The sequence below is a fragment of the Castor canadensis genome, chromosome 17 (assembly GCF_047511655.1).
Source record: "Castor canadensis chromosome 17, mCasCan1.hap1v2, whole genome shotgun sequence".
NCBI lineage: Eukaryota > Metazoa > Chordata > Mammalia > Rodentia > Castoridae > Castor > Castor canadensis.
Genome location: NC_133402.1, coordinates 17,806,180 through 17,827,707, shown reverse-complemented (window position 1 = coordinate 17,827,707; position 21,528 = coordinate 17,806,180). Strand labels below are relative to the sequence as shown.

General features: G+C 47.9%; 1 protein-coding gene across 8 annotated transcripts in view; it reads right to left on the bottom strand.

Annotated features, from left to right (window-relative positions):
• Gsg1l (GSG1 like) overlaps positions 1-21,528 on the bottom strand; it is a 194,443-nt gene that overhangs the window by 20,132 nt on the left and 152,783 nt on the right. For 6 of the 8 annotated variants that reach the window (XM_074059149.1, XM_074059145.1, XM_074059146.1 and 3 more), the window contains one exon: positions 5,636-5,803. The exons of the other annotated variants lie outside the window; for them this stretch is intronic. In XM_074059149.1, coding sequence (XP_073915250.1) covers positions 5,636-5,803 — 168 coding nt within the window. The remainder of the gene's footprint in view (positions 1-5,635; positions 5,804-21,528) is intronic. 8 annotated transcript variants of the gene reach the window in all.

The following is a 21,528-nucleotide window of genomic DNA, read 5'->3' as shown; positions in this document are numbered from 1 at the left end:
GGACCAGGACGACGGAAGCAGGGACAGAGAGCTGTGCCCTGTAGCAATCCCTTCTATCCACAGGGAGACCTTCCAAGACTCCCAATGGATACCCAAAACCACAGGTAACAGCAAACCCTGCAGTACTGTTTTGTTCCTATGCATACATACCTATGAGAAAGTGTTTAAATTAGGCACAATAAGAGACTAACAAGAGATAATAATAAAATAAAACAATATACTGAAATGAAAGCAATTTAAAACTTATGAATTGAGGGCCAGCCACAGTAGCAGATGCCATAATCCCAGCTATACAGGAGGTAGAGGTAGGAGGACTGCTGTCCAAGGCTGGCTCAAGCAAAAGCATGAGACCCTATCTGAAAAATAACTAAAGAAAAAGGGCTTGGGGCGTGGCTTAAGAGGTAGAGCTCTTGCCTGAGGTCCTGAATTGGAACTCCAGTACTGTCAACAAGACGAAACAACACAAAAACCTTTTTTCTTTTTTCCTGGAATTTTTGACTTGTTACTTTTGGACCGTGGCTGACATGGGTTACTGAACCTGCAGAAAGTGAAATGCAGTTGGTGGGGGGCTAGGGTGGCTTTAGGAGGACATGCTAGGCTTGAGGTGAAGGGGGCACAGGGATTAAGAGGGGGGGCCAGGACTTAAAGGTTCCTGGTTTGCACAAGCAGAGCCACTGCTGGAGGGCTGGAGGGTGGACAGCATGACTGAGTCTCAGGCATTTGACAGAGGTAACTTTGAGAGTCTTAAATGGGGCACTGAAGAGGGGGCCGGATACAGCACAAGTGGCACTGGTATCCTCGGTGACAAGGCCATGGAGGATGACAGTAGCAGGACAGAGAAGGGGAGAACAGTCCTGGAGGAGCCAGTGGAGGGGCCAGAAGAGGGGCACAGGCTGGGGTAGTGTGGTGGTAGTGTAGGAAGCCATCAGAGCTGCTGAGAGCACTTTGGTGGCACAAGGCAGTGGATCCCAAAACAGAGTCGGGGGTGCAGTGATGGGAGGGGAGGCAGGGAGACAAACCTTCCAGTGTCGCCACAGCAGGCAGGGGAAGGAGCTGAACTGCTGGGGTGGGGTCAGCACACCCTCCCACCATCACAGAGGTGGAGGTGGGCTTCACAGGACAGACTTCAGCTCCTTCACCACTTCGAGGTGACAAGTCTACACAGGTCGCCCCTATAGGGACTGTTGGTTTTGTGTCCCTTTGGACCTTAAGAGCACTGGCATGACCAGGGCCTTGGATGGTTTCTACTCCATTCCTAATCTCATTCTCTCTGTAAATTCATCCCATAATAGTCAAATAACTGTTACCACCAGCCCCACTCTATATACAGTCCCCACCTGCCTGGAACAGGCTTCAACTTTGATTCAAGAATCTCTTCTACAATGCTTTTTCCATCTTCTACCTCCCACAGATGGGACTGACACCTCCCCCGAGAGACCTCATCATTGGTGCCCACCCACTCTGCTGAGCTCGCCGTGCTGTGTGCAGGGGGCTGCAAACCCTAACGCCACAGCCCACTGCAGGTCAAGGAACTGGTGGCCACATGGCCAGACGCTCTGCTTTTTCAGTAGAAGCCAAAAAGTCTTGATTTTATAACAGGAAATCTCCTGATTTTAAAAACTTAAAAACTACCAGGGGGGGCCAATAAAAGGTCCATTGTCAGGCAGGATTCCCAAAGGGATGCTAGTTTGTGACACCTGTAACCCTCTACAAAGAAAGAGGGCTCTAAGGGATGGGGAGCGGCAGCATAGGATTCCGGGTTTGTGCAGGAAATTTAATCACATCCTGTCATGTAATGCTCACAACCATTCACCCATTTTCCAGCCAGGAATGTGACTCTCCAAGAGCTGGAGCAACTTACCTGGGGACACACAGCTGGCAAATCACAGAGTTCATTCTCTTTCTTCCTGTGTCGCACAGGGCCTAATTGCATGAATACAGGCGGGGGACTAGATCCTTGACTCCAGCAAGTGGCCTGAGATCATCTCCACTTCCTCCCCACTATGATGACTTGTCATTAACAATCCCATATGACTGAGCCCCATGGCTCCAGGAGCTGGGACATGGCTCCTGCTCTCATGGCACACACAGGGAAGGAGGTGACATGGACCGGGAGTAAAGAAACCAACAAGCAATGTCAGAGTTGCCCTTGAAGCAGAGAGGTGCAGGGGCCCACGGAGCAGGAGGCCACTGGTGAAAAAGCAGAGCTGCCTCCCTCCCGAGCATCCCGGGGCCCCTCGCTCCCCACCGCTGCTGTGTGCAGAGTGCAGAGTGAGGCAGGAGGTTTGCTCAGCACTGCCAAACTCCCCCTGGAGTCCAACCCAACAGGTCTCCTTTTCTTCCATTTGCTGTTAAGCCAGATCTGAACATTAAGTATTCAAGAAAGCCGATTTGCAAATATTTACCTTCATTCATAGTTTCCACTGCCCATGGGGAGGCCCTATTAAGATGCCTTCCTTAGGGACAACAGTCCAGGTGACACTGGGATGATTTAATTCCATGTTTCTGGAACTTGGGCGCATATGGTTCTACTCAGGATCATAGGTGTGGGTACCCCTCTCCACAAAGCCAATGTGTGCATATTGGTCCTCCATGGAAGATGAAGTGCACAGGAATGTTACATGCACACTCACATACACACACACACATGCACACACCTTCTTCCAACATCACATCTCAAAAGCCCCCAAACCATTCAGAACCTACCCAGTCTGATCCCTAGACCCACAATGGGCTCTTGCATAGAAAGTTCCAACAGGATGGAGGGGGCAGGGGGATGGGGGTGGGGTGGGGAAGGACATTCACTGTCCATGGGCCCCCACAGGGCATCACCTTATCCCCAGGAGGACAGTGTGAGAGGCTGGATGGAGCAAGCTGCACAAACCTCTCTCCAGGTGGCAGGAATGGAGGCATATGGCTTGCACCTACATTCCTGGCCTCACTCACTCACCTGCCTCTCACACTGAGAGCCTCTTGGTCATGGGACCCCTTAGTACCTGCTGTGGGCCTAGGTCCACCTCCAAGTGGGTCAGAGACTAGCGGTCAGGCCCAAGGGCTGCACAGCACAGTGACTGGTGATGTGACCAATAATCAAATTCCAGTTCTGGCACTTATTAGCTGTGTGACTTTGAACAAGTCACTTCACCTCTCTGTGTCTCCATGTTGCATCTGCAACGTGGGGTGCAGTAATGCCCATACTTCCTAGAAGTGCTGCGAAATCAATGAAGTTACAGCTAAGATGTCTAGGGGAGCACCATCACAGGCTGTGCTGTAATGCCGTGATTGTGAGCAATTCCTCTAAAACATCACCTCCACCTCCATTCTCAGAGGTGGTTACCAAGTTCATACTTCACTCTGGGCCCATTAAGGGGATTAGTAGAAGGGACAGGACCTCTCTCTCTCTCTCTCTCTCTCTCTCTCTCTCTCTCTCACACACACACACACACACACACACACACACACACACACACACACAAAGCCCTCTGTGTGCCAGCCCTTGGGCTGAGCATGTCACGTGTGCAGCAACATTTGAGCCTTCCTGAGACACCAAGAGCTGTGGCCTCCCATCACACACCAGAGGAAGGAGGCCCAGAGGGGCTCAGTGCCTTGCTCCAAGTCCTAAAGTAGTGACAGGACAAAACTGAGAAACTCACTCAGAGATTTGGAGCAGGGATTTTCCTGCGCATCCTATGGTACCCTCTGTCCCCCAAGGAGTAGGAAACATGGGCAGGGGGCCATGGATCCTCTTCCCTAGTCTCAACTGTGGCCGGAGGGATGCTGGCTATGGCAGGATCCCAACCCTACAGCCGCTGCCCTGCCAACCCGTGCAGAGATCCACGCACCCCACGCTCTTTGTAGGGAAGGCACACACACACAAAAAAAAAAAAAAAAAAAGAAGAAGAAGAAGAAAATAGAACAGCCCAGCTAAGCTGAAATGCTCTCCTCGGAGGGAAGGGAAATAAAATTTGATGAACCTCTGCGCATCGTTCAAGTTCTGAATGTGCAGAGTGCTATTCTGTGCGTATGTTGGCAGCACTCATCTTGGGTCCTGAGCTGCTGGCGGTGTCAGAACTGGGGCACAGCAAGCGGCAGCTGCCTGCAGTGGGGTACAGAGAGCTGAGGGCTCTCTCAGCAGAAGCAGGGACGCTTTCCCTCCAATGCCCTAGGGGGGTATTGCCTTAGCCAGTGACAACTGGCTGCTGTGTGGCAGGGCCCTGACTGACATCAGGCTGTTTGAGTGCCTGTTCCAAACACTGAGCACCCACTCTGGGCCCCAGGCATCCCTAGGCACTGACACCTTCCACATTTTGGGCCAGGTGAACTTGTGTGTCAGTGTAACCGGACCTCCCAGGCCACAGCTTCCTGGCCTGGGACTGAACTCCTGACCTACATTGGGCAAGCACATCCTCCCTTCTGGGGTGCTGTGCGAGGTGGTATGGCACCGGGTCCTCTGGATGGCCAGGTGGGAGAGCCGGAAGCAGAGCGAGAGGGAGGCAGTGCTGAGGCCTCCCATTTGAAGACCCCAGCCAATCACCAAAGAGCATCTCATGAGTCCCTTTGTGGCATCTGTCATGATTCTAGGGGCTCGGGATGCCGTGGGGAACAAGAAAACAAAGGCTTTCAATCATGGAGCTCACAGTCTACAAAGGAGCAAATGGATAAAGAAAGTAACATCAGCTGTGCCTGGTGCTAGCCACAGGAGAAGGGGTTTGGAGGGCAAATTCAGATGAGGTGAGTAGGGTGGGCCTCGGTGAACAGGTGACTGCTGAGCCAAGGCCCGAGCAAGCCGGCAAGTGAGCATTCCAGCAGGGGCACAATGAGGGCCCTGAGGTAGGGATGAGCTTGGAGTGTTCCAGGGTCACAGGGGAGGCTCACATGCAGAGTAATGACACTGCAACAATCAGAGAAGGGTCTGGAGGAGTCAGAAGGGTCTGCATCCATCCATCCACCAATCCATCCACCCATTCAACTACTATCCAGCTATTCAACCATCCATCCATCCATCCATTCATCCATCAGCCCCATCTATCCATCCATCCAGCCATCCATTCATCTACCCACCCATTCACTTATCCATCCATGCACCCAACCATCCACCCACTCACTTACCATCCAACCACTCAACTATCCATTTGCCCATCCATCCACTCACTTATCCAGTCAGCCAGGCACCATTTATTGTCACCCGCTCTGTTCCCAGTTGGCTTCTCAAGGTGATCAGAGCTTATCCTGGCCTGAGAGCCGTCCACTGGCAGCCACCACCAATCCCACCGCTGGATGCTCTCCTTCCAGCGCCATGATGGAGTCCAAGAAGGACTTAGTCTTTTAATCCCAGGTGAAGTAGTGCAGGGCTGAATAGCAAGCTCTTAAATTTGGCTCCCTCTGGGTTTCCATGGTCTGACTACATACATCTGAGACAACTTCATGCCTTACAAATGTTCATTGTTCCAGAAGTTTCAACACAGTGAGGTACAAACTCTGTCTTGCCCAGCCTGCCCTTCTGTCCCCATAGTCCCCAAGAACACCTCTGTCCAACCACTCACCCTAGGTTTTGAATGGGACCCTGTGGCTACTGAGTCCAGGCCCTAGGTTTCAGCTTTCCAGCAGTGGCCAGAGGTGACTTGTGTGCACTGACCTCTCCCGGAAGTACTTGATGGCCTCAGGGTCTATGAAGGTCGGCTCCTCCCGGTACCCCTGTTCAAAGACCTTGCGCTTGTGCCGGAATTCAATGACGGTCTTGGTGTAGGAGTTGAGTGTGGTGACAGAGGCCGCCATGCAGCACGTGAAGGAACCCCACGCCAGGCTGCCAAGAGATCAGGAGACAGATGCCACCATGAGGGCAGGCAGGGTACAGGAAGCACCTGCCCAGCAAACAGGCCTTTACCCCTGCCTCCTCTGGGCAGGACCCTGCACAGGTACTGCCACAGAGAGAGGAAGGCTGGGCCCCTACCCGCTCTTGTGAGTGATCTGGAGAAGAGAGAGCTGGACACTGTGATAGAGGATGAGCGGAGTTCATGAGGGGGTGGTGGCAAGGAGAGAACAAGTTGTTTTGTGCAAGGGACTAGCAACAGGGACCATTACCCAGGGTTCAGCGATGCCCCCACTGAGCTGGCAGGATGAGGAAGAGCTGGCCAGGTGGAACAGTGCATGAAAAACCATGGGGACATGAAGCAGCTGGGCACATCCATTGATCGTGGGATGCTGGACTGAGGAAACATGAAGTCATGGTTGGAGTTGATGAGACAGAAGAAGGGGCAGCTCTTTTGTCACAGGAGTTAAATTGAGTGACTCTGGACAAGAGGTACAGCTTTGGGTCCGTCATTACTGCCCTCACTGGGACCAGAATTCCTGCTGCTCGCTTCGCTTTGACTTAGATTGTAAACCCTCCCCAGAGAGAGAGTTGACAATGATCAGCTTGGCTGCCTGCTCTGTGCCTCTCCCTCCAGAGCTGGGATGCTGGACTGCTTCTACCTGATGTGTCCTGTCCTGGCACATCTGGAAAGAAGGGAGGGACTGAGGTAGAGCTAGGAGACTCAGAAGCCAAGTTCCAGTTCTAGAAATGACCTCCTGTCTGATTCCCCTGAGCAGACTGTGCATTCAGGTTTAGTACCAGGAGTAGGGTACCTACCTGGCTCCAATACCTCTGGCCTGCCTTCTGGGTATCTGTTCCCCAGACTCTGCCTTGATGACTGGTTTCCTCCTATCACTGACTCTGTTTTGTGGGCCAGGCATAGTGGTGAGATCAGGAGGATCGTGGTTTGAGGCCAACCCAAAGGGCAAAAAGTTATCAAGACTTCTCCTCAACAAACAAGTTGGACATAGTGGTTCACCCCTGTAATCCCAGTTACATAAGAGGCATCGGTGGGAAGATTGTGGCCCATGGCCAATCCTGAACAAAAACGTGAGACTATCCAAAAAACAACTAAAGCAAAATGGACAGGAGGCATGGCTCAATTAGTAAGGTGCCTACCTACCAAAAGAGAGGCTCTGAGTTCAAGCCCCAGTATCACTAAAAAAGGAGGGGGGCTTTGTTTTGCTTTCCAGGCCTGCACTGCTGTCAGTCACCAGTGGGTCTCTGAATACACCACTTCTGTGCCCCCACAGTCAGACAGCCCTCGTCCTGACAACAGCTCCAGAGCGCCCCAGACATTAGCAGAGAAAACCTAAGGAGCTGGCTTTTCTCAAGATCTTCAATGATCATCTATTGCCATTCCAGAAACTTCCTTGAGAAGAAGCTAATTTAGACCTTCCAGAAGCCCCAAGTATCTATAATAGACAATTTGGGGGTGTCAGCCTGGCTCTTCTAAGAACTTCCCTGACCACTAAAAGGGTCCCAGCTCCCTGATCACAGGTGACTGGACAAGGCTGGACATGTGGCCAATGCTGGTCCAATCAGATACTTTCTCCTGAGCTCAGCCTGGGACATCTTTTCTCCTATGATGGAAACACAGAACTTGAGGATGGGGAGTGACGGAGGAAGCACTGGCCAGCACCTCCATTCCCTAAGGGTCACTCCTTCTCCTCTCCCTTCATGTGATTTGTGTGGAGCTGGCCCCGCCCCCAGCCTCTAGGGGTGGGCACATGACCTAGATCTGTCCAATGAGAGTGCAGCTTCTGCCAGGTATCCCGGATGGGCCTGTGACCTGGGCAGGCTCAGGAGACTCAACCTCAGGACTTTGACTGAAGCTATAGGCAAGCAGAGCTCATCTCTCCTCTGAGGGGATGGACTAACCTGGCTACCAGTCCAACTAAAGTTCTTAGATAATTATTTTCTACAAATTCCCTTCTTTTGTTTGAGTTATTTGTGATGTGAATTTCTGGTCTTTATAGCCAGAAATCTCACCTGGATCAAGTCTGACTCCCAACCCCCATGGCCCAGCCAGGGGATGGAGCAGAGAGGTCGCAGGTGCTCACGCTAAGATCTGGGCAAGGTAAAAAGCTCTGCAGGAGGGGAGAAAGGTCCTTGCTTCTAGGCAAGTGCTCCCATTGGGTCAGCACCCAGAGGGAGTGGTTCTTAGCAGAATGGGCGCCGTTTCCAGGACGCTGGTCAGGTAAAGGTAACACACACAGAATCCCTGGATGAGCCTGCTCCACTGTTCTGCATCCTCGAGTTCTTTAATTCCATCACACAACACAAACAGGCATCCCGTTCAGAACTAGAGCCTTTGGCTCCACTGGTCAGAACAGAGATCCTGACTGGACCAGCTTGGGTGTGTGGCGCAGCAGCCCTCTTGGGGAGGATGTGGGATGGCTAAATCTCAAGAGCCCCAGAAACAAGCGTCCTAGGGATGGAGTGGAGACAGGCATATGACCACTGGACAGGCAATAAGGCAGACTGACCGGGAAGACACACCCACACCTCTCCTTCCATCTCCTGAGCGTGGGAGACCGGCCCTGCACTTACTCCCTGGGCACTCCACAGTGCAGCCATGTGGCCCCATTCTCGACCTCAAAAACCAAAGCACATCCCCACCCCATCTCCACAGGCAGGATCCTCACACCTGCCGCTTTCCAAGCTTCTCCCAAGCTCTGTGCGCAGCTGGTGCCTCTCCTAGAATGTCACCTCTTCCATGGGCAGTCCCACCCTATCACAGGCCCATGGTGAATTGCGTCACAGCCCTTATCACACCCTGTAATTTTCTTATATCTTTTTTCTTTATTTATTCTTTGGTTTTAAATTAACTTTTAAATTTTGAGATAATTATATATGCATCCATAGAAAGAGAGAGAGAGAGAGAGAGAGAGAGAGAGAGAGAGATCAAAACCGGGATATTGACCTTGATACAGGGAAAATACAGATGAGAGGTCCTTCCTATTGCCATGTGACAGCCATACCCACTTCCCTCCTGACTTCTTCCAATCCCTGACAATCACTAGTCACTCAGTTCTAGAAATTGCCCACTTCAAGAATTTGATATAAATGGAATCATCAATGTGTGTGTTTGGGACTGTCTTTTTTTCAGTCACCCTGATTCTCTGGAAACTCGTCAAAGTTGCTGGGTATATCAGCTATTTGTGTCTTTATGTTGCTGGACAGCAGTCCTGCCGGCAGGGTTGGAGTTTCTCCACATCCTCACCAGCATATTCTTATGTCATTTTTTTTTTTTACTTTTAGCTCTTGTGATAGATGTGTAGCAACATCTCATTGTGGCTTTAATTTGCATATCCCTAATGACTAATGATGTTGAACAACTTTTTACTTATTTGTTATCTATTTGCCTTCTTTGGCAAAATTTCTGTTCACATGCTTTGCCCACTTTCTAATTGGATGGTTGTGTTGTTCTTGTTTACTGTTAGGTTTTGCGAGCTCTTTATATACATTAGATATTAGTCCTTTGTCAGGTATGTTGTTTGCAAATATTTTCTTCCAGTAGCTTGGCTTTTAAACTTCTTAATAGTCTGTTTCACAGACCAAAAATATTTAATTTTGACAAAATTCAATTGTTCAATTTTTCCTTTTATGTTTTTGATGTCAATTCTAAGAATTCCTTGTCTAGCCCTAGATCCCCCAATCTTTTCTCCTATATTTTTCCACAAGTTTTATAATTTTACATATAAGTCTATAGTCCATTTTTAATTAATTTTTGTAAAAGGTACAGAGTTTAGATCAAGGTTGATATTTTTGTCTATGAATGTCCAATAGATCCAGCACTGTTGGTTAAAAAGGCCACCTCCTCTCCACTGAATTGAATGGCATAGTCATAAAAAAACTAGTTGGACATATTTGTATGGATCTATTTCTGGGTTCTTAGTTCTGTTCCATTGACCTGTCCATCTATCCCTTCCTGAATGTCACAGTCTGGATTACTGTGACCATATAATAAATAGGTCTAGAAATGGGTAGACCAGTTCATCTCATTTTATTCTTTTCCAAAATTGTTTTAGCTATTCTAATTCCTTTGATTTTCCATATAGGTTTTTAAATAATCTTCTCTATAGCTCTAAAAAAAATCTTGCTGAAATTCCAATAGGAATTATATTAAACCTGTGTTCCAACTTCACCACTTTGAGTGTTTGATCCATGAATATGGTTTATCTTGTCACTTATTAAGATCATTGATTCCTTTCATCAGTATTTATGATTTTCAGCATGCAAGTCCTATAAATATAAAATATTTTAAGGCTAAGTATTTCACATTTTTAGTATAAATGGCATTGCATTTTAAATTTTGTCCAAATGTTCATTGCTAGCTGATGGAAATACAATTGATTTTGAGCTTCATCTTATAGCCTAAGACCAGGCTGAATTCCTTTATTCGGTCTGAACATTTTGGCAGATATCTTGGATTTTTCTACGTGGACAACCATGACATCTCCTAATGGGTAGAGTGTATTTCTTCCTTTCCAATCTGTATGACTTTATTTCCTTTTCATGCCTTCTTGTACTGTGTAGAGCTTACAGTACTATGTTGTTCCCAGCGTTAGAGAATATCCAGTCTCCCAATGTCAAGGAGAGTATTGTCTACAGGTGATTTGGAGATGCTCTTCATCTCCAGTTTGGGCATCCCCTCCTTCTCCTAATTTCCTAATGTGTTTTTGTTACCAAGAGGGATGCTAAGCTGTACTGAGTGCTTTTTCTGCAGTGATTGCTATGATCGTGTGATTTTCCTTCTTTACCTTGTTAATGTGGTGGATGACAGTGAGTGCCTTTCAAATATTGAATGAGCCTTCATCCTTGGAATAAACTCCACTTGTCATAGTATATAACTCTTCTTATATATCACTGATTTCTATTTGCTATTATTTTGTTAGGAATTTTTCCATCTATATTTATGAAAGTGATTAGACTGTGGTTCCTTTTTTGCACTATTCCCTGCTCTTTTTTTAGACACGTCTTCCTGTGTAGCCCAGTAGCAAAGGCTGGCCTAAAACTTGAAATCCCCCTGTCCTCCTGAGTGCTGGAATTTCTCTCTCTTCTCTCTCTCTCTCTCTCCCTCTCCTTCTCCCTCTTTCTCTTCCCCTTCCCCCTTCCTCCTCCTCCTCCTCCTCCTCTCTTCCTCCTCTTCCTCCCCTTCCCCCTCCTCCATTTTCTTTTCCTTTTTTTTTTTTTTTTGGCAGTACTGGGATTTAAACTCAGAGACTCACACTTGCTGGATCTCCCACTTGAGCCATGTTCCCAGCTTTGGAGTTTCTGTTTTGCACTATCATTGTTTGGTTTTAATATCAAGATAATACTAACCTCATTAAAATGAATTGCAAAAATGTTCCTTTATTTTCTGTTCTCTGAAAGAAAATATGTGCTGATTCTTATTTAAATATTTGTTGAGATGTTCCAAATAAAACCATCTGGGCCTGGAGATTTCTTTTTTGAAAATTTTAAAATTCTGAACTCAATTTACTGAGTAAGTTATAGGGATATTCAAATCTATTTAATATTAGGTAAGCTGTACTCCTTTGTGCTTTTAGTATTATTTCATCTCAGTTGTCATACTTCCATGTGTGGAGTTGTTTATCGTATGTCCTCATTTTGCTTTTGGTGTCCTCTGGGTCTGTTGTGGCATACCTTGTCCTACTCCTAACCTTGCAAGGGGTTTGTCGATTTTATCTTTCCTAAAAACTAGGCTTTTGTTTCATTGATTTTTCCTTGTGATTCTGTTTTCAGTTTTATTGAGTTCTGGGTTTTTTGTTTGTTTGTTTGTTTGTTGCATGCTTTGAGTTTATTTTGCTTTTCTTTTCCTAGATTCTTAGAGTGGGAACTTTTATTGCTGATTTGAGACATTTGCTCTTTTCTAAGTTGGAATTCAATGCTATAAGTCTCTCTCTCAGTCCTGCTTTAGCTGTGCCCCATGTTTTGATATGTCATATTTTCATTTTCTTCAATTCAATGCATTTTAAATTTTCCCTTGAGGTTTCTCCCTCTACAGCCCATGGACTATTTAGAAGTTATGTTTCTGCTTTCCAAATGTTTTCAGATTTTCCGTTATCTTGGTTTGATTCTGCTATGTTCTAAAGTTCGTTTTATGGTCCAGGATATGGTCTGCCTTGGTATTTGTTGTGTGAGCATTTAAAAAGAATGTGCATTTTGCTGTTGGATGGGATGTTCTAGAAATGTCAATTAGATGCTGTTGGTTGATGGTCTAATTGATGGTCTTCTATATATCTTTGCTGATTTTCTCTTAAGTGGTTCTATTAGTTATTGAAAGAGGAATGTTGAAATCTCTAAGTATAATTTTGATTTACAGTTTATCTGTTCAGTTTTATCATGCTTTCCTTCACAGGTTTTGCAATTCTGCTGTTTGGCACATACACGTTTAGGATTGTTGTCTTCTTGGTGCTTTGACCATTTTATGATGATTTGATGTTCATTTCTGATCATTTCCTTTGCCCTCAGTCCACGTTTTCTAATAGAGATGGTCCTAGGATTACAGTAGTTTAACTTAAAGTTTTTCAACTTTATGATGGTGGGAAAGTGATAAGCATTCAGTAGAAACCATGGTTCAAATTTTGAATTTCGGTCTTTCCCTAGGCTTGCAATATGTGATGTGACAATCTCTTATGTTGCTGGATGGTGGCAGTGAGCCTTCACTTCCAGTCAACCAGTGACCACAAGAGTAAACAACACACAGGTTCTAAGGTACTGTGTTGTTAGCTTTTTATAGATACCACAGGTTCATGTTTTTATCATGTCTGTAAAATGCCCAGCTCTGTGTGTGCAGGGGAGAGTCAACACTTTATTATAAGAAAGACCTTGAGTTAGATGATTTTGCCCAACTATGGACAAATAAAAGGGTCCTGACCATGTGTAAGTAGGCTGTGCCAAGTTCCAATGTTTAATGGGTGTATTACATGCATTTTTGACTTTACAATTCTTGAACTTTCCATGAGTTTAACAGGACATAACCCCACCATAAGGAGCTTCTTTACTAGTACAGCTAGTTCTGCATTCCTTTGATTGATATTTGCAAGAGATATGTTTTCTGTCCTTTTACATTCAACATATCTAGATCTTTATATTTGGAGTGAGTTTCTTGTAGACAGCATGTAGTAGGGCATATTTGTTTTTTAACCCACTCTGCCAATCCCTGGCTTTTCATTGGTGTAGTTAAATCATTTATATTTAATGCAATTATTGATGTATTATAGCTGTGTCTGTCAATTAATTTTATTTTTGTTTTGTTTGTTTGTCTTTTTGTTATTTTTCTATGGGTTTCACAAATGTCTTAGAATTTTATTCTGTCAAGGAACTCTCTATGGTGGCCCAGGCTGGCCTCAGACACACAATCCTCCTGCTCAGTAGCATGAGTGCTGAGATTACAGATGTGTGCTACTGAACCTGGCCTATTCAGACCATTTATTTAGGGTAGGTCTGCTGGCAACAAATTTTCTTATTTTTTTCTTCACCTGAGGATGTCTTGATACATACTTCATTCCTGAAGTATGTATTTGCTTTATATAGAATTCCAAGTTGATAGTTCTATTCATTCATCACCTGAAAAATATTGTGCCATTTCCTTCTGGCCCCCATGGTTTCTGATGTAGAATCTACTGTCATTTGAATTCCAAAAACACTACTTTTCTCTGGCTGCTTTTAAGATTTTTTTCTTTTGATTTTTGATTATGATGTGTCTTGGTATAAGTTTCTTTGGGCTTTCTACTTGGGAATTTATTCAGTTCCTTGATTCAGTAGGTGCATTCAGCCATTATTTCTTTGAGATTTTTTTAGTCCCATCTTCTTTCTACTTTTCTTCTTTCAGTCTTGTGTTATAGTTTTGGACTTCCTTGAGGCTCTGTTCATATTTTTTTAATGTTTGCTTTCTCTCTGTCATTCAGATTTAGTAATTTCTATTGTCCTTTCATTAACTTCATGAAATCTTTCCTCAGTCCCTTCCAGTCTGTTGCTGAGCCCAATCATTGCATTTTCTACTTGAGTTACTGTATCTGTCAGTTCTATAGTTTCCATTTGGTTTTCTACCTATCTTCAACTTCTTTCTTGAGACTTTCTGTTTTTCAAGGTGTTGGTAATTGCTTGGAGACATACTTTATGGTGATTGCTGTAGACCCTTTAGCAGCTCATTCCAACCCTGCTGTCATTTTATTACCTTCAGTACTGGGATTTTTTAAAATTCAAATTGAGATCTCCTTAGTCCTTGGAATGGTAAGTGATTTCAATTGCAAACTCGACATTTTGGTATTTTTTATGAGATGCTGAATCTGGCTTCGACCTTCTGCTTCAGCTGGCTTTCTTTAACACCATTCTGGCTGGCAAGGGAAAGGGGAGTGCCACCTGGTTCCTTCTATCTGGGGTGGGAGTCCAGGTTTCCCACTGGGCCATCATTCACATTTGAAATGAAGAGGGTTCCTTGCTCCTGCTGGGAAGTGGTGGGAGTCTGGTTCACCACCAGGCCTCTACTGCCACCATCCTGGCTGGGAGGGGCAGGAGTGCCTCTCCCCAAGATGTCTCCACTGACACATGGAGGAAGGTGTCCCATTACTATTGGTAGTGATAAAAATCCTGACTCCAGTGTTGTGGGGGGCCTTGCTACTGCCTAGTGGGGGTGGTAGTTCACATTCTCCATGTGGTCTCCACTAACTCAGGTGGGTGGGACTTGCAACTGTCCAGTGGGTGGGGCTCCCTCCTCTAGCACCCTCAGATTGGAGGCCTTATTAAAACCATATAAATTCCCATCCCTGGCTGCACAGGGTGTGTGGAGCCACAAGGGTTTCCTGTGACTGGCTGGGGAAGAGTAGTTGTTGCTAAAAGTTTTCTGGCTCAATTGGCTGATCATTCAGTTGGAGAAGCAGACTTCTGTTGACTTTTTTTTTTTTTTTGTCTGTGCCTTTTGACATTTCTGAGTTGCTGACTTCTTCAGCTCCAAGAATGGGATCTATGACACCCCAAGAACTCACCAACATGTCACTGTCTTCTCTCCACCTTCCAGAGTCTTCTTGTATCTAATGTGTGACATTCAAAGGTCTCAGCTGCACAGAGCAGGAGGAAGAGCAAGAATTCTGTCTACACCAACTTCCCAGAAGTGGAAGTTTTGTTTTGATTGCCTCATCTCCTCTCACATACCAGATTGAAAATGGGAGCCTGTTTGGTTCACTGCTGTATCCTAGCATCTAGAACAGGGACTGGCACATTGTAGGTGTTCAATAAATAGTTGTGGAATGAATAGATACAGAGGAAATAAAAACATTAAAAATCAGGTATGAAAACACTGTTCTGGAGTTTGTGTGGCTGAGAGGCTCAGGTGAGGTCCACCAGCTTTCCTCTCCCAATCACTCTCAACCCCAGGACCCAAGGAACCCACACCAGGCACAGTTTGAAAATTCTGGGGCTGGCTTCTACAGCTTTCATTTCTGAGCTGGTACAATGAGCTACATGGGTGGTTGGCCTGGTTTTCAGAGCCAAGAGCAGAGTGGACACTAGGGAGGAGAGGGAAAGTAGGGACAGGAGAGAGGATGGTTGTCATCCTACTCTGCCTGCAGGGAGTTGCAGAGACACGGGTGGAAGGACGCCAGGGAGCAGATCTGGAGACACATGGATGTCACTTTGCAATGGACTCCAGGACCCACTCGGTGGGAAGATGGCTGACAAGCAATCACTCAGGAAAGCCACCCACAGCCACCTGCAGGTCAGGAGACACAGGCTCTCAGTTAGGGACACAGAGAGGCAAAAAATACCCATCTCAGACCACCTTTAGAGCCCAAGAGCCAACAGGACCAGAAACTGAATGACAGCAGGCTCTGGGTCCCGCTGGTCCCTCCATGGCCATGAGGACACGGTGGGCAGCCACATCACTTTCCATGCCCTGGACTTGGAGAAGAGGTCAGAGCAGTGGGCTTGGGGGATATGTGTACAGCAAGCTTCCTGCTGACAACACAGTGCAGCATTCCCTGAAGGTACGAGCTAAACACTTTGGAGAGGCAGGGGTGACTTGAGTCCCTAGTGAGGGGAGAGCCTGGTCTGCTGCTTCCAGGGTTCTGGAGACTGGAAAGGAAGGGAAGGTGGCTATGAGGCTCCAGTATTCCACAAAGACAAGGAACCAGCTGCAGAGAGGTACACTAGGACAGAAAGAAGAAACTCCTTGGACTTGGTTCAACTTGCCACTCTCCTGCTATGTCACCTGCCCCAAACTGCTTAACATCTCTGAACCTCCTAATTTCTTTTGCTTCTTTTTGGCAGATTCTTGCTATGTACCCCAGGCTGGCCTCAAATTCACAGCTCTCCTGCCTCAGCCTCCAGAGTGTAGATTAGAGGCATATGCCATTACACCAGGCTCTTCTACTCTGACAATCTACAACTCCAACTCCATGATGTCCACTGCAGAGTGAATGCTCCAGGTGGGGCTTCCCTATGGGTGCTGGCAGAGGAGCTCATTTTCCATCCCTCTCCATCTTGATCTGCAAAATAGCGGAGCGTTTTTCTAGGGCTGAGTGTCCACTCTCCTGCCGTCACTGGGCAAACTGGGTCAGGCAGGTGATGGAGGGAGGAAATATCTGTGGGAGGCGATAGGGGGTGGGAGCCCTGGGGCATACTGCAGGGCAGATGCCCATCTCAGTGGCAGTCACTGGTGACTTCGGCTGTTGCTGCTGGCTAGCAAGGCTGAGCAGGCACTGGCAAACCCTCCAGTGGCCCAGAAGAACAGCAATCGGATTGTTATGTAAGTTTTAGCTTTTTAGATGTTGGACAATGAATACAAACTTAAGTGACATAGTGGCAGGCCACTAATGCCTCTGCAGGCTGCTTCAACCCACAGCTTCATGTGGCCTGTGATCTCTGAGATGATCAGTGACTCGGGGCCAGAATTGACCCTTCTGGAACCTGGTTCTTGATCCTTGAGGAAGGACAGTAACTCCTCCATAGGCTCAATGGCAGAATGAGGCAGCTCAGGGCTTGTGAAGAGCCATCATAGGCCTGGTCATCCTGGGTCTTAGCCCACCCCAACCTTAAGCCAAGCAGCTACCCAGTTGCCCCCATGGTCCTGCCTTGGCCTTGCCTCAGGTGGTCCAGGAAGACTGAGGGCACACAGCCAAAAGGAAGAGCAGGCAGGCCCCCGATGTGGGGGTCCCACACCACTCAACACCTGGTTACCAAAGGCCAAGACTGAGACATCCTTTGTGACCACTGCCATTTACAGAGCACTTGCTGTGCCCTGAGTTCTTTGACGGTCTCACACAATTGTCACAACCACCCCGCCGAGCATGCCTGACTATAACCCCAATTGTGGAGTGACAAGGCTGGGACTCAGAGAGCATGACCTTCAGGAGCTGGCACTTATTGGGCACATACTCTGTGCCAAGGGCCCTACATGCATTATTTCATGTCCTCCTCTGTAGCTGCTGTCCACAGATAACCCCAAGAAGCTGCTGGGGTTCCAGCCTTCCCTCACACCCTGCCCCATCATTTGCTCCTCATCAACAGAACACAGCAGAGGGACGCTGAGGTCTTCATACAAAACCCCTACAACCTCCACTTGGGTCGCTTGGAGCATTTGCTTGCTCTTGGGACACTGTCCCTAGGGACCAGCCTCCATGCTGTGAGCAGTCAGTCTGGTCACCAGTCACTGCTAGCCACTGACCACCAGCACCAGTTGCCATGAGGGGCCATCTCCCATGGATGGGAGCTTGGTAGTGGTCCCTAGGCAAGGGCCACCCAGCTGAGCCTAGCCAACCTATCAAACTATAAGAGGTCATAAATTTTGGCTTTAAGCCATAAATGTTGGGATGACATGTTGCCCATCAGAGGAGAGCCCTTGAGGTCAAATTGCATGGCCCCCTTTTGTTCTAAGGACATTGAGGCAAGTGACTTGGCCAATGTCCGCAGATGGTCAGGGTCAAGGTTGAGATCTGAACCTGAACTAAACCTGAACCTGAACAGACCACGTCCTCCCTGCCCGTTCAATGCCACTGGGCCCAGCAGATGTGTCAGGGTGAGACTTGAACTCAGGCTCAGCCTCCTGTCCATAGGGTCTTTCAATTTCCTGCAAAGACATCTCCCTCAGAAGCTGATACTCAACAGCCATGAAGCACCTCGCAGCCACTCCCCCCCCCCCCACAAAAACCTGCAGCCCCTTACCCTCGTTCTTCCTGCTGAGCCTGCAGATGGAGGTCGGCTCCCTCCCCCACTAAGAGCCAGTCTCCTCACCAAGCCTGGGAGGGCCAGGGAGGCTCTGGGGCCAGAACTGTGACAAATGGCCTCACACGTATTAAACATGAGAGATGACAAGGTACAGCCCTGGCGAAGCCCCAAATGCAAGGGAAGAAAAATGGTACTGATCTGTCTTGTGGGGCTCAGCAACAGGGAGAAAGGGACAGCTGTGATAGAGGCCATACATGGCCTGACCTGTAATAAGACTGATGGAATTTGGGCCCCTTAGGAGATGGAGGGGACAAAGGAAAAGGGCAGGAGGCCCTGGCTTCCAGGGAAAGAAATAACCTGTGACAGACTCCAGCAGATTCAGCTGGGGACACTGAGATCCAGGGGTTCGAGGGGGAGAGAGACCTGGTGGGAGCAGACAGATTGGAACGCTGCCACTTAAAGATGTGTGACCAGGGAAGGTGACCCAACCTTTCTGAGCATCAGACACCACATATGCAACACGAGGTCACGAATTTAAATCTGCCATCTGCAGCAGTGGTGTAAGAACTGCATTTATGTCACACTCTGTTAGTGGACCATTGCACTGGGCACATCGTGCCAAGCCACACTGCCTGGGCTGCAATCCCGCCTCTGGCAGCCACCTCTGAGGTCTCTGGGCTCTAGAAATTACCTACCTGGAGCTCTGTTGTGATTCATGACACATCAATGCTCAGCACAGCCATCACATCACTCCTGCTGGGAGCGTGTCTAGCTCAGGGACACTGCCTCCCAAGGTCAAGGTCAAGGTCTTAGGAAGGAGTGTGCTGAGGGAAGGGTGGACAAAGGGTGCTAGAGCCAATTTCCCTGGTATTACTCTACTTATAGAAGACCAAGGCTCCTATTAACAGGTCAGGGTCCCTTTAAGGCAAATTCCTTTGCTTTTAAGAAGATAGAGCAAAACAGAGAGGGGGAGGGGCAGAGATGCAACAGCCTCCCCCATCCCCCTCACCCCCACCCCACTCCATCCCACCACCTGCTGGTCTGCAGAGGGTCTTTCTTCCTCCCACCCTTCCTGTGCCATTCTGACACTGTGCCCACCTCCAGCCTTTTGTACTTGCCCAGAGCACTCTCTTATTCCCAGTCTCCAAGCTTGTGGGCAACCTTCTTCCCCAGAACCCTCCTTGCCCAAAGCAGGGTCTGTGGACCTTCCTGTGTGCCCCACAGCTGCCTGTGAACCACCCCTTCACACACACACACACACACACACACACACACACACACACACACACACACTATTTATGGTTTGGAAGTGGCCCCCACAAGGACTCAAGGACCCAAGTTTGAGGATTGGTCCCCGTCTGGTAGATCAATCACTAAGAGGTGACTGGGGTCTGAGGGCCCTGACCTAATCAATGAATTAATCCACTAAGTGATTCATAATTGGATGGCATTGTTGGGAGGGGGGCCTGCCTAGAAGTGGGTCACTGGGGGTGTACCCTAGAAAGATGTGCCCTGTTCCTGGTCCCTAACACCCTCCTCCTATCTCAGTTTCCTGGTCACCATGAGCTGAGCAAGCTTTCCTCTGCCATGCCCTTCCACCATGATGTTTCTGCCTTGCCATGGGCCTAAAGGCAATGGAGCCAACTGACCATGGACTGAAATTGTGAGCCAAAATCAACCTTTCCTCCTTAAAATGGTTCCTCTCAGGTATTTGTCACAGCAATAAAAGGGCTGACTAACTTCCTCATCACAGGCAGGATGCAGAGGGTGGCTTAGTGGCTTTGTTCCTACCCACTGTGACAACACCATCTTGGCCACGACTGTATCTAAGAAGAATGGCTGTCCCAGAGGCTGTGCCCACTAAATGTGTTGAATGACCGATGAGCAAATGGTCCCCAGCCACCAGGACTGGACCTGGGTAGACCACACAGTGACATTGGAGGCCGTTGTCTTCCTGGCACACATTGTCTTGTCTGATAACAGCCCACTCCACCTCAACCACCAGTGGCCATTGGGGACTCTGCCTCCTTCTCTCTGTGCCCAAGGGTCAAGGTGGGGCCAACCCTCCAGACCATGTGACTCAGACCAAACCCATCAGAGTGTTCCCGTCTCCCCAGGGCCTCCATCACTGGCTCAGAGATGATCACATAACTTATGCTAAGCTAATCAAAGTCAAAACCAGGATTTTTGCTGGAAATATTGGAAAGAAACCCCATCTCTCCACTGGTTGTGCTGCATTTGGAAGATGCAAATCTACAACTGTGCATGGTGGGCCATCCTTGCTACCACTTGGGGAAAAGCTGCTCGAGAATGATGCCAACCCAAAGGGAACGGCTGAGTTCTGGATGAAATCGCCTGATGTGCTGTATGCAGCTGTGCCTGAAGCAGCCATCGTGGCAGCTCCCCTGTCATCCATTTCATCATTCCCCATTTGAGAGCTTTGACCTCACTCCTAGCCTCACAAGTGGCCCGACTGAGCTAAACCAATGAGCTCACCACATTCTCTAGCTGTGGTGAGCACTCAGGAGAGAAGAAAACAACCTAGGCCCTTCAAAGGCAAGCTCAAGTTTTCGGTTGATGTTGGAGAAAGAGAAGCCTAGCTTCCTCTGCATATGAAAGAGGAAATGGCAGTCTCAAGAGAGCTTGGTCAACACCAGGAGGGAGGCTGGCCCACAGACAGAGGTAATATGGTGGAGGGTGGAGCTCAGCCAATCACAGAAGGCAGAAGGCTAAACTTCCAGGCTATGAGCCAATGTGCCTCCTTCTTGCTTAGACACACTGGCTTGGACTTTTCTGTTATAACCCAGAGATACTAGCGGGTCCACCTGGACTTTCCCGTTATATATATGAATGCCTTTGTTCACAGTAACATGGGATTCCATTGCTCACCAGCAAAAGGACTGACCATTCTGCCTTTCCTGTGCTCTCTGCACCAGGGCCCTGGCTGGGACCCTCCTACCCTGCTGGACCACCCAGAGCCTTCCACAGCTTGCCAGCTTCCACCTCCACCTTCCAGAGCTGGCCTCTATGGCAGGGGTCAGCTAAGGGCCCGAAGGCAAGTGTTGTAGACCCAGTGGACTATTCAGTGTCTTGATGCTACTGTGTTGTGACAGCAGCCATGGATAAAACGCAGTGAGTGTGGGTGCTGGTCCAAAAAAACCTTCATTGATGGACACTGACATTCGAATTTCATATGGCACAAAATCTTCTAATTTATTTTCAAGTATTTAAGAATGTAAAAACCACAGGGTGTGGTGGCTCACACCTGTAATCCTAGCTACTTGGGAGGCTGAGATAGGGAGGATCACTGTTTCAGACCAGCCGGGGAAATAGCTTTGCAAGTTGAAATCCTGAATTCAAACCCCAGTACCACCAAAAAAAAAAAAAAAAAAAAAGTAAAACCGTTGCTGAGTGTGAGGGCTGCCTAAAAAGTAGGTAGCCTTTGGCCCTACCACTCTAGGCTCTCCAAGTGGCCTTGAACTATGAGTGAGCTTCACCTTCTTTCC